This window comes from Temnothorax americanus, unplaced genomic scaffold, assembly GCF_048541705.1.
Source record: "Temnothorax americanus isolate GAGA-0224 unplaced genomic scaffold, ASM4854170v1 Scaffold11, whole genome shotgun sequence".
In the NCBI taxonomy this organism is placed as follows: Eukaryota; Metazoa; Arthropoda; class Insecta; order Hymenoptera; family Formicidae; genus Temnothorax; species Temnothorax americanus.
In genome coordinates this window covers 1,162,692-1,177,879 of record NW_027509242.1, presented here as the reverse complement: position 1 = coordinate 1,177,879, position 15,188 = coordinate 1,162,692, and the positions used below count along the sequence as shown (strand labels likewise).

Here is a 15,188-nt window from a genome sequence, read left to right as displayed (position 1 = left end):
TGTTTCTTCTTATAAAAAAAGTATGAAAACAGGAAAAGACGACTAAATATGTGTATACATATGCGTGCTTTTATTATTTCTTGTATTCAAAGCTTAATTCCTTTTCAAACCATAAAACTATATATTTAGAGTGGTTACAACTATATTTAATATTGCATAAACACATACTCTAAATCTATGATAAATACGCAATAAATTTATAATATATATTGCAACGTTAAAAATACGATTGTAAATATAAATATGCATTTTTTTAATTGTTATAATGTTCGGGATTTTTAGCGTCCCGTATATAATAATCTTTTCTGCTCATAATCACTAATTAATTTTAAACATTTTTTATCAGACCATTCCATTTTGTCTATCAGTAGACGTGTAGACTGCACATACGTGGATAGAATCAAATACAGCGACTGGGCAATTACTCACGTTTTCTTTCATCGTTCATTTTTTGTTTTTTGTCATTATTTGTCTAGCTCGAAGCTTGACTACCAGTCTACCACCCGACAAAGCGTGTAATCTGATCATAAATAGCATCTTTTGATGTTTCGTCGAAATACCGACTTTTGGTGGGACACTGCGAGCCAAACCGCGTATCATCAAAATCCTTGTAAATTCGTGGGGTGAGTACGCGATGGTTCGCACTGATGTTCGATTCGAGGTTCGCGAGCCTCGCGCGAGCCCGTTGGCTCGACAATGTGGACGCATGATCGGCTCGCAACGAAGTTCGGCTCGCGGTTCGGCTCGATAATGTGGACGCATGATCGGTTCGCGGCGAAGTTCGGCTCGCGGTTCTGCTCGATAATGTGGACCCTGCTTAAGAAGGCCTCGTGCGCAAGGGACCGCGGTCGTATTATGTGTCGCCCAAGAAAAAAAAATAGGCGTCTCGTTTCACATAATTATCCGGTAGAAAGCTAGGTATAGCTCCAAAGTCAAACGATTGATACATCAACGGAACGCTTGGGAAACGACGGTCTTGTATATTCAAAGGCGAATTTTAAAATAAATTCAAAGACTTGGATTTTTTTCTCGGAGAAGATATCGCAATATCTTATCCCGAGTATTTTTTAGTAATAAAAATTTTGTTGTATAATTAACAGTAAGGCTGTTGCGTCCGTGCGTGATGACGCGGGATTACGTCGAGTCGGGCTCGACACGGAGGGAAGATGAGGAGCCTTGGGGAGCGCGTGGGATGGACCAAGATCGAGACGAGAGGCGCGAGAAAGAGAGAAAGAGACAGACGAGGTGCGAACCGGCGAGAGTGCGAGGCAGAGAGTATATACGAGACCGCGTCGAGATCCCGATTCTAATATTGTCCTAGGCATCCATCGGTCGCGGTCCTACCTCGCTCAGTGAACCGGCCAGATCCGGCGCCATCGGCCACGAAATACACGCGCGCGGCTGGTTGCGAGACTATTTCATATTTTCATCCCGACGGAAAAGCGACTCGCGCGTTCACGTGCATGGTGTCGCAATACCGTTTCACTCTCGTAGATAAGAAGAGGTATATGCGATTGCGCGCGCGACGGTAAACGAGCGTCGCGACGCCGCCGCGACAAGAGCGAAATCGGACCGTTGCGTTGGTGACACGGCGCGGGGAAAGCTCGCCGGAAAATCAATCGAGTAAAACGAGTCCACGGGAAAATACGGGAGGAAACACGCGGTGAGTGGTGGGCGAGTAAAGTGCGCAAAGGTTCGCTCGCTACGAGATCGAACTTCGCGATCTTTTGAGAGATATAGAGAGACAGAGCGAGACAGATATCACGAGAAGTAAAATTGAACGTGTTAAATGACATGTTAAATCACGTGTTAAAAAATGAGTTTTTGGCCGATTTGGTGTCGATTGTTCTTCATTGAAATGTCAAAACGTTCATTAGATATTAAAATAATTATAATCAAGATATTGATCAAATTTCCGTTCAAAACGGTTGTTATTGGAAACCGTTTGAGATCAGCTACGCTGTTATTGAACATGTATAATTTTACATCACGATTTAACATTTTTACTGATAACGGTGTCTCATTTTTAAGCACGCGTCATCGGCAAATGAAAAGCGGACGAAAGCTTTTAGGTATATAAAGGAAAATATCGCGTCTTTATTTCTCTTATATTCTCTTTCCCATTAAAACTCGAGTCGTACTCTTTCACACTTCCTATATACTTAGAATGAAAGCACGCATTGAGAGAACAGGAGGAAAAAAAGAATAAAAACGAATGTAGAAAGTGCGTAGTCAGAAGGAACAGACCAATATCTAGAAATTTACATAACTGGCCGAAGTTTACGTTTTTCGTGTAAAAATTCATGCTTTGAATATGTTCTTAAATTCTGAAACATCGTAAATTACATCGCTATTAAGGAGATACGCGAATTTTTCCGGATAGCGCATCAGTGTTTTATCGGTAAAAACACGCTCGCCGCAATATCGAAACTTTATGCATCTCTTTTGCTGCTTCAATCATATTTTCATCCCGTTTTTCATCTTCTCGTCTCGACTAATTTTTATTCACTCAGCTGTTCGCTTTATGCCGAAGAAAATTTTTTAACATCGCCAAAAGGACGGACCATACTCTCGCTTTGTAAAGCGCAGTGAATTTACGTCGACTAAAAACGGTATAGCGCGATCGATCGCAAGCCGAGTGCGGAGTGCGGGTCACTATTGTGAGAGGTTTATTATCGGGCGACTTGCAGGTGACATCGAGATAGGATCGGCTTGACCCAGCGTTGGGAACGATCGATCTTTTCGATGTTCAATTAAAGATGATCTTTTAAAACGCGAAATCGAAAATACTGCCGAAGATAACCGACGAGGTCGTGAAAAGTAAATTTTCAGTAGTGTTTTTATCTCACCCCGAATACTTGTTTTATACAAATTTTATGAAAATGTTTCAATTTACTCTAGCAGGGCAAATGCGTGATACCCGAAATGTTCGAGAGAAACTTGAGACGTACGCGTCGGCCAGCGTGGCTATTTTGAATTCGGAAAGCTTCGTGCAAGCTCATCGATCGAAGGTCACCGGGGTGGCGGTATCGAGAAGCGAACGTCAAAGAACTCGATGACCGCAAAATATGCTTTCATTGAAATTATATACCAGCGGGCGAAAGCCACGCGGCTCGACCGAGCTGTATTTTTAAACGAAGTTACCTCACCGACGCGTTTTCGCTTTCGCGCTAACGATTTCCGACACGTGAATGCGTTCACGAGCGTTGAGAATCGTGCGAAGCTGAGCCGTCAAGAGTAGGCTTATGCCATTATTCATCAACGTGCGTTAAAACATTCGTGATTGAGGCTGTATCTTCGGACAAGACGCAAGAGTGATTTAACGCGATGTGAGCCGCGATACGTAACGCAATAATAAATCACGGTGGCAGATCGGAAAATTGGGTGTAGAAATTAATTAGAGACTTAGCCCAGCCTATACGACATAATCCGCGGCTATTATAGGGCCGGCCGAACGCAGGGTCGGTTACCGATACGAATCATCGCGACTAATCCGCCGTTATATTCTGGTCTGCGCAGGAGTTTGGATTTTAATTTATTGCATGCAGAGACGAAAAGGAATTTCTTGGTCACGTTGTTTATAAATAATTAAAATCATATTTTTGTAATAAATTACCGCAAAGGGTAAGTTGTTTTCTTTCATACTTGCTTGTGTGAAATACGTAGAAATGATCGAAAAACCAAGTTTCTATCTCTCATAAAATTTTACCTTCACTTTGCTCTCAACAAGAAGCCTGCACGTCGATAAGATTTCTCTCTCTCTCTCTCTCTCTCTCTCTCTCTCTCTCTCTCTTTCTTTTCTAAACGATATAAATAATCGAGGGTCGTGCAATGCCAGTCACATATGGCGTCGTTGATTTCTTGCATGCGCGCCAAGCACTCGACGCGAGTTTGAACGAACTGAATTGATTCCATAAATAAAGAGGACACTGTCTAATGAAAAGATTGAAGTATGGGTCCTTGTTGAGGAACTGAATATCCTGCTTATCTCCGTCGCGCGAGAATACGTCAAATGATGCCGATACACGCTTCGTTCCCGTTGTTGCGTCGTCCTTACTCTCAGCTCGTCAATTACGACCCAGGCGACATCGGCAACGGAATGCGCAGAGCGGGTTAATATCCGTTGTCAAGCTGCCGAGAACACGGGCGTCTGGTTTGTGTGACGCTGATAATTCGAGGGGGCGTCGACGCAGCCCTCGTCGCCTTCGTCATCTAGCGATCACAGGAGTTAGTCGACTTTTACGCGAGATTGACGAACGTGCGGCACGGAATTTTCGCTGGTAAATTCGTTGAGACGCTTCATAGTTCGAGTAAGAATTCGTCGTAGGGCGGAAAACAGGCGCATCGGGTGAATGACAGCATTCTCGCAGCGTGATAGGGAATGGCGCGTGTGGGGGTGGGTGAGATATTCCGTCAAAATTTTCTGCTTTTTTCAGAAAACGCAAACAGAATAGCAGAGTTTTCTCTTTCAAAGGAAAGGGTGGAGAGATGGAATTTGTTTCGTCGAATTAACAACGGGTTTGCGTGTGAAGTCAATAAAAAAAACTAAGTTAAATACTAAGTTAATTGTCTGACTTTTCAGTTTTTCGTTCCTTTGAACGAGATAAGTAAATTTAATTTGCTACGTTTGCCATTACCTTTTATTCTTTTTACATCCTCCAGGATTGTTATTGTTCCATTAGCTACACGTGTGCCGATGTGAATTTTTCTTGAAAAACTATTCGGCGTGCCGAATATAAAATGTTTTCGACGTTATATTTTAGTTCATAGTTTTTTTTTTTTGATCATTTTTATAAGACACTTTATTGAACGTTTTAAGCGAGCGGCGAATATGCATGCGATATCGATGGCGCGCATCGAGTGGATTTCGCGGCTGGAATATTGGATATTGCATAAATATACCCGCGAAACGTGACTATCCAAACCAAATTTATATGGATATTTACACAGAATGCCAATATTATCGTAATGGATCATACATTGCGATCGGCACTATTAAAAATACACGATGCGACAAACGTACTTCGTGCGAAATGTATCGAGGCATTGTCGAATTCGAACAGATTGCACGAATCTTCCTGGAAAAATATCCTACAGAGATGTATCCTGGAAAGATTCTGGAATTTAAATATGAATTCAATTCGAGATTTGCCTCATAGAACATATGTCCTATTAAATTTGAAACGAAAAGTAGAAATCTAAAAAAATGATTCAAAATTGAGATCTGCGATAAAAATCTGGAAAACCGACCGATTCATCGTTTCGCGTACAATTACCGTTTTAAAGGCTAGAAGTTGCGAGGGATGTCAAACGGACGAGCGAACGCCAGTCAAACAACGACGCCGACGTTTATATCGCGATCTGTTTTTCCTGCCTCCGGGCGCAGTGAGTTTAATTGCTTTCCTCCAGTCTGCCTTCTAATTAAGCCTTCAACCTTCCTTAGTCGAAGCGAGGAACTAGCCGAATGCATAATGCATTTCAGGGGACCGACGTCGGTCCTTTCTTCCTGTCTCCTTTGAATGCCACACCACGATTTGCCTCCGTCCCTCTCGTTTCCCCGCGAGTCCCACTCGGCTAATGGTCGAAGTTCGTCGTCGTTGTCGTCGTTCCGACGTAGTGCATCTTCGATCGAGTTATAATTAATGCGCGCCTCGCTAACAACAGCGGGAGAAACTTGCGTCGCGAACTGTTTCCAGAGATACAAGTGATCGATTAAAGGGTAATAACTCATAATTTATTTGTGTGCAGTTTTCTTTCCGCAGCTCTCGGATGCATCTTACTCCAAAGTTGCGCGGTAATTAATATACGGCTTTCTTCTCGTTAAAAAATTTGTCTCGTCGTGGGGTGACCAAAACGAGCTATAGAGAAACGAGGAGAAATTTCTGCTCCTCTGATATTTCGTGAAAGCGCGAAGATTGGATTATAAATTAATGCGAAATTCATATATTACGACACTTTTATTTAATTACGAAATTTTAACTACTTCTCGCTGCTCATACTTTTAAAATAATTGAGCGCTGAGTCGTGACCAAAATGACGTGGATATTATGGTCGAAATCAATAAATTGTGCAGACTTTACATATATCTTGCAATATATATGTATACATATATGCGTTTATATGTGTATAATATCATTTATAAATTACTGTTATCTTGCACGAATGCTGCGTATCGCGGTGGGTGTTCCCAGATTTATCGCCTGGGCGGCGTGACCGCGATCAACGGCTAAATTACAATTTAGTGTCTGTCTCGAGCGGCCACATTTCACTTCGCGACACAGCCTTCGCGGAAACAGATTTCGAAACGAGATATATTGAAAGATTCTGACGTACGCTTTCTTAGAGCGAGATACACCGAGACGCATTCAGCTCACGTGGCGACGAAAGTGTCGACTACCTGGAAATCTTTTCGACTTGTTACGCGTTTCTTATGCATACGCAATTCGCGGGTAGAGAGTCTATCTCTTCTTTTCCGCGTAAATATCGTAAATATCGACGTGCCATGTAAATGCCAGGTGGAGTCGCAAGACTCGCAAGAGTTCCGCGTTAAATGGACCATGAAATATTTCACTCAATTCAATTCCCTCCTCTTGCTTCATAATTACTTCGTCCGTATATATCAAGCGAGGCGATTTAGCATTCGAATTTGGAAACTCCGGAGCAGGATTGGGAACTTCTGCCCGTGGAATTTATACAGCCATGCGTCACACGTGCAGCCGAGTCTCAGGAAATGCCATCGTGGCGCGGGAAAAATTTTATTTTGTGATAAATGCGTAACTCGAGCACGCGCTCGCGCGCCCCCGGCATTTTGCAATTTCCCATTTCCATCGCGCCGAGATCCACCGAGATGTCGTAACTTATATCTGCCGCGGCAAGTTTTTCCGCGGAAAGCACGGAAGTTTGCACTCGTCGCCGACGAGTGCATTGTGCATGTACCCGGCGCGTATTGTTGTGCGGTATGTACCCGTTCCCCGTAACCGATCGTTACGTACGTGCGATTGGTTCAAGTTTCACGTCTTATTCGGTAGCGGAAACTCTACGGTACCTAGAATGAAACAGACCGCTAACGATCCTCGACGAACGGTAATTTCTTGGTTTCGACGATGTCTTTTGTACGTAACGGGCCGCCTTGTTGCGCGATAATCACACAATGACTCGAATTGGCTTCGTCAATTAAAGCTGACACGAGGTCGACGTTCCTTAACATTCTTCGCTTGGTAATCGATCGCAAAAGGGGGGGTCGAGAAAATTTATTTGTCACAACACTTTCTTTAGGTACGAATAAATTCGCGAGATGCACTTTAATTAATATTAAAGCGATGTCGCAAAGCCGCTGGCTCGATAGACGGAAGTTCCAGTGGTTTTCGTCACCGTTAGGTCGTTTTGTTCTCACAGTTACGCAAAGATAGCGTAACGGTCGGGAAATACGCGCAAAAAATGCGGGATCCGCGGTTTCACCGTTCGAGCATCGGCATCGAACGCGCTCCCGGGCCCGGGAATATTCAATTTTTCGGTCTGCCGCGTCGCATGATTGCCGCGTGAATCCTCCGCGGGAGAGATATAAATCGCCTCGGAGAAGCGCCGATACAATATATTGTATAATCAAATACGAAACACTCCCGACAGGTTTTCGAGTTTGATAAGAGTTACCGAGGCGCCTGTGCGTACGGCGAAGCGATAATTGCTCTTGACGTGGAAAAATCGATCTTGAACTGTCAATGGGAAATATAATCTGCGCTCCTTCTTTCTTTTACCTTTCTTGAGTCGCACAAATTACGACTGCAAACAAATTAAATGTCAGAAGAGTTAAAATTTGTTTCTTAATCTTCTAAAGATGGCCTTCCTCTTTTTTTCGCTCAAAATTGCCCCAGGTTTCTCACGTCTCGATTCTCAAAAATGGGCGCGTCCGGTATTATTCGCGCGATTGTGGAACGAATTATACGAGCGTTTTAGCAAAGTGTGCGAACACCCGCCGGCGGGTTCGGCAGCCCTCTATGCGGTCGCTCATTATCCGGCTGATACCCCGCGGAGTTGGTCACGATGATCCTCGACCGGTCCTGCATCATATCTTGTCCGATTTTTCCCTCGCTTTCCATCGCCGCGTTCTCGCCTCTGGATGCTATTATCCCGCGTTGCCCGAAAGCAATTTTCTCCGTCGCTTTCTCCAATCGCTTTTGCGCGGCCTCCCTCCGGCTCGCCGCACGACGTTTAAAGGGTCGTTAAAATCGGACGAAACTTGTGTGGCACTTGAGCGTAAAATGAGTATCTCTAAAAGTACCGTGGCCGAGATAGAAGGTAGAATTATCAATGTTATCAAAAGTGATGTTATATCGAAATCAGTGTCTTTTTTTTTTTAAATCATGCGTTCCGTGTAAAGGAAGCGCGTCAATTAATTTCAAATGCATGGATAATTGTCCATTAAAAGTTGGTTTATTTATACGCGGAATCTATTTACGCGGAGTTTAGAGCGATACGTTGTCGCAAACATCTCGGAAAGTTGTTTAGTCGCGGAAGTGACTCGCGTTATATAGTTGGTATAATGAAGCAGAGTGTCCCAAGTTTTGTCGATGCGCCGGGAAGTCGTGCGTCTCGCATAGTTAAAAGTTTGAAAGACTTACGCGCAAAGCGTGACACTCTGTCGAGTAGTTCAACGCTCGTCCGCCCGTTTCACATCGAGCGTATTTTCGCGGCCGGTCGCTCGCTCGCTCGCTCGCTCGCCGCGTCGATAATTTAGCTACCTGTCTTCTATCTGTCTCGCGATAATTTTCTTCGTAATGAATATTAAAGCGCGAAAGTTTATTTCATTCTATTAATGCGACTTAAGCAAAACGTTATCTTTCTTCATCCGCTGTTGCTTCATCTGCTGTTTCCAACAATCTTCACGCGCCGTAAAAGAACGAAATAAAATGAAAATAACGCGTCGATTGATACATTTCTAATCGAGTTAATGCGAGAAACAATAATGCGGTCTGGCCGGAAGCCAAGTTCACGTTGCGTAAACAAAATCGTGTTCCTTCCACGGGAAATCGGGTCGGCGTATATCTCATTGTTGCGCAGCCACCTCCTTTGTCCCTCTCGAAATCCAAACAGCATCACGGGGAAGGTCAGCCGGAAAACTTCCCCTGTTGTTCCGCTGTAGCCGAAAAGTCTGGCGCCGGTGTGACGGCGGTCCGACGACGTGGATGCATCCCGTTCACCCAGAGACCAGCGTCAGTACTCTTTCGCCTCCGGCGCGTTGTACACCGTCCACCCTTCTAGTCGGGTCGTTCTAGTCATCATCTCGCGATCGAGAGTTATTCTCGAATTCATCTCGTCCGCGAGATAATTCTCATTTCGCGAAATCCACGGCGATCGCGCTAGCCCAACGGGCGGCGATTCGCGACTTTTCCGTATTTTCGTCTGACGTTACACGTGTGACTCGGTGCGATGAATCACACGCGTCAATCCACACGAGTCAAAGGAAACGATTTGAAACGTAGAATGCTTTGATTAATTCAGCAGATAGGAGGAATTCTCGTACGTATAGCTTTAGAACTTTTCCAATAGATAGAAAAGCAAAAGCACAGATTACGAAGTAAGTGAACGACGGCCACACACGCGCCGTTTGTTTCGTAGACGGAATAAAAGGGGTTGAACGTTTCAAAGCTCGCAACAAGGTTCGACGATAAAAAGTTTCTGCGGCGACCAAGAAGCGAGATCGGGACAAGTCTTCTTGACTGGCTACTTTCACGTTTCGCGGTAACGTTTTGTCAACTATACGGGGGTATCGAGCGAGGGAGCTCCTCGGGATGTTGAAGTTCCGAGTCGCATCCGGCCAACGGAAGTGCGACGGCACGGTGAGAATCTTAAGCGTCTGGGACTCTCTTAAATCTCAACTCGACGCGCGGACATCGCCGGTAGAAAGTTAATGTTACCGGATTTATCTTAAGAGATTCTATTATATATGAGTTGTTCGTTCAATTCCGTCACCGCAATGTCAACAGAAAGTTCATTCATCCACGACAAGACGCGATTTCTTTCCGGTTCTATCCAGTCCGTCACTTTCGAGATATAAGCAAATGCTCTTGCTGTAGAAAAGTTAATAATCTTAAACGGTACGAATATAAATCTGCATGCCCGAATATTTATATCTGTCCTGAATATTCTGCGGCATTTATTTATTTGCAAAATATCGACTTCTGAATAACAATATTTTATCGCGTTTCGATCCGTCGTGACGGTAATCTGTCGTCGCTTCGCCTGTACGACCGCTTTCAGGCAGCGTCGCGTGTCAACGTCTGGGAAGTTGCCTGCCTCTAGGCGCGACGAGGGACCGCAGTGGTTCTCAATCACCTTACTGGTTTGATAACTCGCTCCGCGATTCACGATGCAATGAAATTGCTCGCGATTTGGTTCGCGTTAAATGATGCTATAGGTATAACGTCGCCAAATTTTTTGACCGCACGTACCACTGGTTTTAGGTGAATCCGGGAAGCAAGGCGGCTCAGCAGGGGGTGAGAGAGGGTGATCTGATCAGTAACATTAACGGAAGGAGCACTCGAGATCTGACCAACAGTGAGGCGCACGCTCTGCTACGTAATTCTGGGGAACAGTTGAAACTCGGTCTCAACCAGTAAGTGATCGAGACATTGAGATTTTTTTTGTAGTAACAAAAATAACAAGGCAAAGTTTTTATCGTTCTAACGTACTTCGACCGGAAATTTTATTTTCATTTTTCTGTTGTTTTTTGCCGCAGAGAAAATATCGGTTCACCAAAGAGGAGGATCTACAGAAGCAGTCTGCAGGAGAACACCACTACTGAAACTCAGAACAGTAGGTATTCGCCGCGAAAACCGTTCGATCAGTCCCTCAGTTTGCATATGAAACGGGAACTAATCGTAATTCTGTCATTTGTGTGCCGCAGAGATCACCACAAGGACCACAACTACAACGCGCACACGCCCGGAGACGGAGAGGAATGTTGCCAGTAAGTCCGCCGTTTCCTTATACAAATATCGATTTTCGCGTGAATTTCGATGGTGATGGGGCACCGGCTTTTAACATAATTGAAAATTGTATTATTTACGTTTGAAACGATTTACAAAAAAAAAAAAAAATTCTCGGTACAAATGCGCATCGATAAAAATAATTGACAAGCCGCTATGACAGAAACTTGCATCGAATAGCAATTAATTAAATTACGTAATGTCGAATTTACGAGCACTTTCCAATTTAATCGCGGGGCTGTTTGAGCAACGAACGGATCGCCGCGCTCGATATCGATTCCCGATTAATCTCGCGCTGTATCAAACATCGAGCAAACCGTCATTTTTCAATTAATTTTTAACGCGGCTATCTACGGGCGTACAATCATAATCGCAGAGTTAGGAAATGAAATAATTTCAGAGCAAGTAACATATAATTAATTCATAGAGCAATCGCGCGTAAGTGTTCTCTCCAGGGACATTGTTGTGCTATTAGACGATTAACACGCGTGCGTTGGTACATTTAATAATTCACAGATTGACTTGGAACTCGATCGTTCTAGTTCTCGTTCGCGCGTCGCGCTATACGGAGGACCCAGAATTACCCACGCATGACCGCCGATGTTTGATCGAGCACAATAATCCTGCCAGTTAACTGAGCGTACAATGCGCGTAGTTTAATTATCTCCGATGATCTCAGCGGCGAACAATGGCGGCCGGTTCCTTTATGCGCGACAACCGCAGAAACCGAAGTTAGCGTCGGTGACGTTTTGGTTGGCCGAATTAACCGTGCGCCGCCGCCGCTTTCCATGCGTCGCTGTTCACCGATGCCTGGCAATTACGGGAAAAAAAACAAAGAACGATTATCTCTTTAAAAAAATTCCTCGTAATTGAACTGACACGTAATAATACGCTATTACAAATACGAAAATCTATTGTTAAAACAAACAGACGTCTCGCGGGAATTCTCGTACAAACATCGAACGATATCAATTTCGAAAGGCAGAGACTATTATAAATTTTCGTCTCGTCCAATCAATCGCCGATAATTGGCGATTTATTCCAATCCTCCGGATCGGACGGCCGGATAATAACGCGGATCTAATGAACGCAGGCAACGTATGACGCGTATACGCGGACCATAAATGTATACGCGGATCATCCCACTCTGGTCATTATTACCGGCTCTTTTCTCCAAATTGCCCGCTCGTCGTCGCGGTACGGTGCGCATCCAGACATCAGGGGCATATACCCACGCCGCGCCGTCGAACGTGTGTGCGTGTTTACCTCACGCACACGTGCTACCCACCTGTCCTCCGACTCGCACGTACGCTCTCACGTACACGACGGTACACCTGCCACTACAACGACACGCCGGCAATTCCGTGCCGGCGCACCCTTGGCTCTCCGGGAAGACCCTACGTCGAGGAGGCGACCCTCTTCTTCTCTTCTTCTTCCTTCTCGAAGCCTGCGCGGACCCCACCTTCCTGCTCAGTCTCGGGGAACACCTTGTCGAGCGCGCCGCGCCGAGCAATCGGATTTTCAAGTCGCGTCGCTTATTTGAAGAAGGTGCATCGGAATCGCGAGAATTTTTAGCTCGCGATCGAGGATCGGGGATCGATCGCCTAGTTTTCCGGAAGAAGTCATTGATGGAAAAGTGAAATGTGAATATTGTAATAAAAGAGGTCTGAGATACCTAATTTTTTTCGGCACGGCGAGAAAGTGCATAAAAGAGACTGTTGATAACTATATATGCGATCGATCCCTTGATCCTCTGTTTCATCACGACAACGTAATTTTGCGTAAAACTTTTTTTTTTACAAAATTTAGTCGACAATTTAGTGAATGCTCAAGCTAATATAAGGGCAGTGCCGATGAGTGTTCAATCAGGAAACGCATACAACAGCGGGGATGCCTGTGAATGACGCGATCGTCAACAATGCGCGTATTATCCGACGGTACAATGGTCGCGAATCGCTGTTTAATGAATCCGCATGCGATTGCGTAATGAGGAAAGAAAGGGCGCGCTGGATGAACTCGTCGTGACAAATCACGCGATGAAAGTAAATTTAGCGTGGCCGCGTTGGATTAACGCTAATTGATGAAGCCCGATTGCGATTGAGGCGACGATAGAGGTGACAAATCGGATGAAATTGAAAAATTAATGATTTTCCACGAAGATGAAGCTCCTCGATTGTATTCAGTGTCTCACGACGCTGAAACGGCGAAACTCGTCGCGACGACGCAACTGCGAGACGACGGATCCGCTGGTAATGACGAAGAGGCCACCCACGCGTCGTCAGCATTATCATCACCGTCCGCGTCGATCCGAACTCGCGCAGAAGGTCACCTCGTCGCGGTCCAATGTCCGATTTCTGACCACGATACGTAGCTTCGGCGCTTCATGGAAACGGCGAGGACTCGCGAGGACCAGGAGCAAGCATGAGACTCGTCCGAAATCAAGGAGGTTGCTCGCTGGCGATGACGAGGCCAGATCGAAGGGCGTGGGAATCCCCAGGACGGTTAATGGAGTCCACCTGAAAAGGAAGAGGAAGATCCCCGCGAAAAGCGTGGAAACGTCGGGGAGAGGCAACGACACCGGACGGCCGCGGCGGGAGGAAGTCAACGTCGCCGGAAGAAGGGCCGGGGAGCTCGAGCGTGAATATTACGAGCACCTGGAAGCGCTGAAGTTCCTCATCGATCCGCCGCCGTGCTTCCGTAACACGGAGACCCGGCAGAACTTCGAGAACAAGTTGAACAGCCTTGATTTCAGGCGGATGAACACCGTGGCGATTCCCGCGGGACCCGGAACGAATGGACATCAGGATCCAGGAAGTCCCGACGGGTTCCGGTGCTCGATCCGTGCAAATGACGATACGCACGAAAGCGGGAGATCGTACGCCGACACTCTGGACCGTATCGTGGCGGAACACCTGAAGATCGAGCGCACGATGATCGATCTGTTCGTCAGGGCGCCGATTTTGAAGGCCCGACACAGCGAACAGGTGTCCCCCGCGCGCGAGAACAAAACCGTTCGCTTCAAGGACGAGGTGGAGCGCTCGGGAACATCTGTCGAATCATGGGAGAAAGGGTTGAGACCCGAGGGCGAAGGTCGCGAGGCCGGGGGGATGGAATTCGACGATCTCGTAAAGACCGAGGAAAACTCGGACTTTTCTCGGGACCGGGCGCCAGACGAGAGCTCGAATGTGTTCGATGTCGAGACGCGGAACGGTAGGTAGCGATTAAGTTCGACTGAAGAGAGATTAGCGATTAGCGATGGAAAACATGGTATTTAACGTTGAAACCTATCGGAAAGAGCACGCATTTACATAAATGTGCATAGCATTCTCGTAAAATTTTGCGGACGAGTGAACGTTACTTACAATTAAAGTAACGTAATCGAATAATGTAAATTTCGATCGAGATTTTCATAAGCAAACGCATGATTTGAGTTCGATAAATTGTGAGTTTCATGGACCAGTAATGATCGAAGTTTCTCTCGTATCAATCCAATTCAACATCACGTCGGAACAGTGCGCTTCTTGTCACTGAAACTCGATCGCCATTTATGGCCTGTTCTTGCCACGACGCGACGATGCAGTGCAATTAGTGATGCGTCATTATATACGTTCGCTTTTCGAGGGTCATCGGATTCTTTAAATAGAGGATGTACGAGAGTCATAAGTGCCATCGACGCTGCCAGTTAATAAAGCCAAGTATCATAAGTACGCTTCAAATTTTATTATGACGAAATTCAGTCACACACAAAGAGACCTGTGTTCTCCTTTATATATTTTCTCTTGTATTTTTTGAATGACAAAACACACGGCTGTCCGGTATTTCGACAGTGCTGCATTAATACTCTCCATATTGCTCTTTAGACTTTTCTGACGCGGCGACAATGTTGAGCGACGTATTTGTCAAAGTTAACGATGCTATCGGCGAAATTACGATTACCATAACAATTTCTTCGCGACGGTCTTTTGTGCTCTGATATTTATGCGCCGATATTACGGCCGATGGAACGGCTTTCGATTTACGTCGCGAAGTCCCAGTCGCAGCCTCGATCGAACAATGCGCCAGCGGAAATAGCAATCCCCGTTTGTTGAGCGGGCTTGTACGAACGGGAAATTGTTCCTTTATCGCAGCGCGAGTAAGCCACGCATTAGATATTTAGAGCAGTCGTTCGCCTGCATGGAAAATACTGTAAAGCGTTCGCTTTAA

General features: G+C 45.4%; 1 protein-coding gene across 1 annotated transcript in view; it reads left to right on the top strand.

Moving 5' to 3' along the window:
* The window catches only part of Cap (Cbl-associated protein), a 75,785-nt gene that overhangs the window by 15,831 nt on the left and 44,766 nt on the right, over positions 1-15,188 (top strand). The window contains exons 3-5 of the mRNA XM_077423219.1: positions 10,461-10,612; positions 10,736-10,812; positions 10,904-10,966. Of these exons, the coding sequence (XP_077279345.1) occupies positions 10,461-10,612; positions 10,736-10,812; positions 10,904-10,966 (292 nt within the window). The remainder of the gene's footprint in view (positions 1-10,460; positions 10,613-10,735; positions 10,813-10,903; positions 10,967-15,188) is intronic.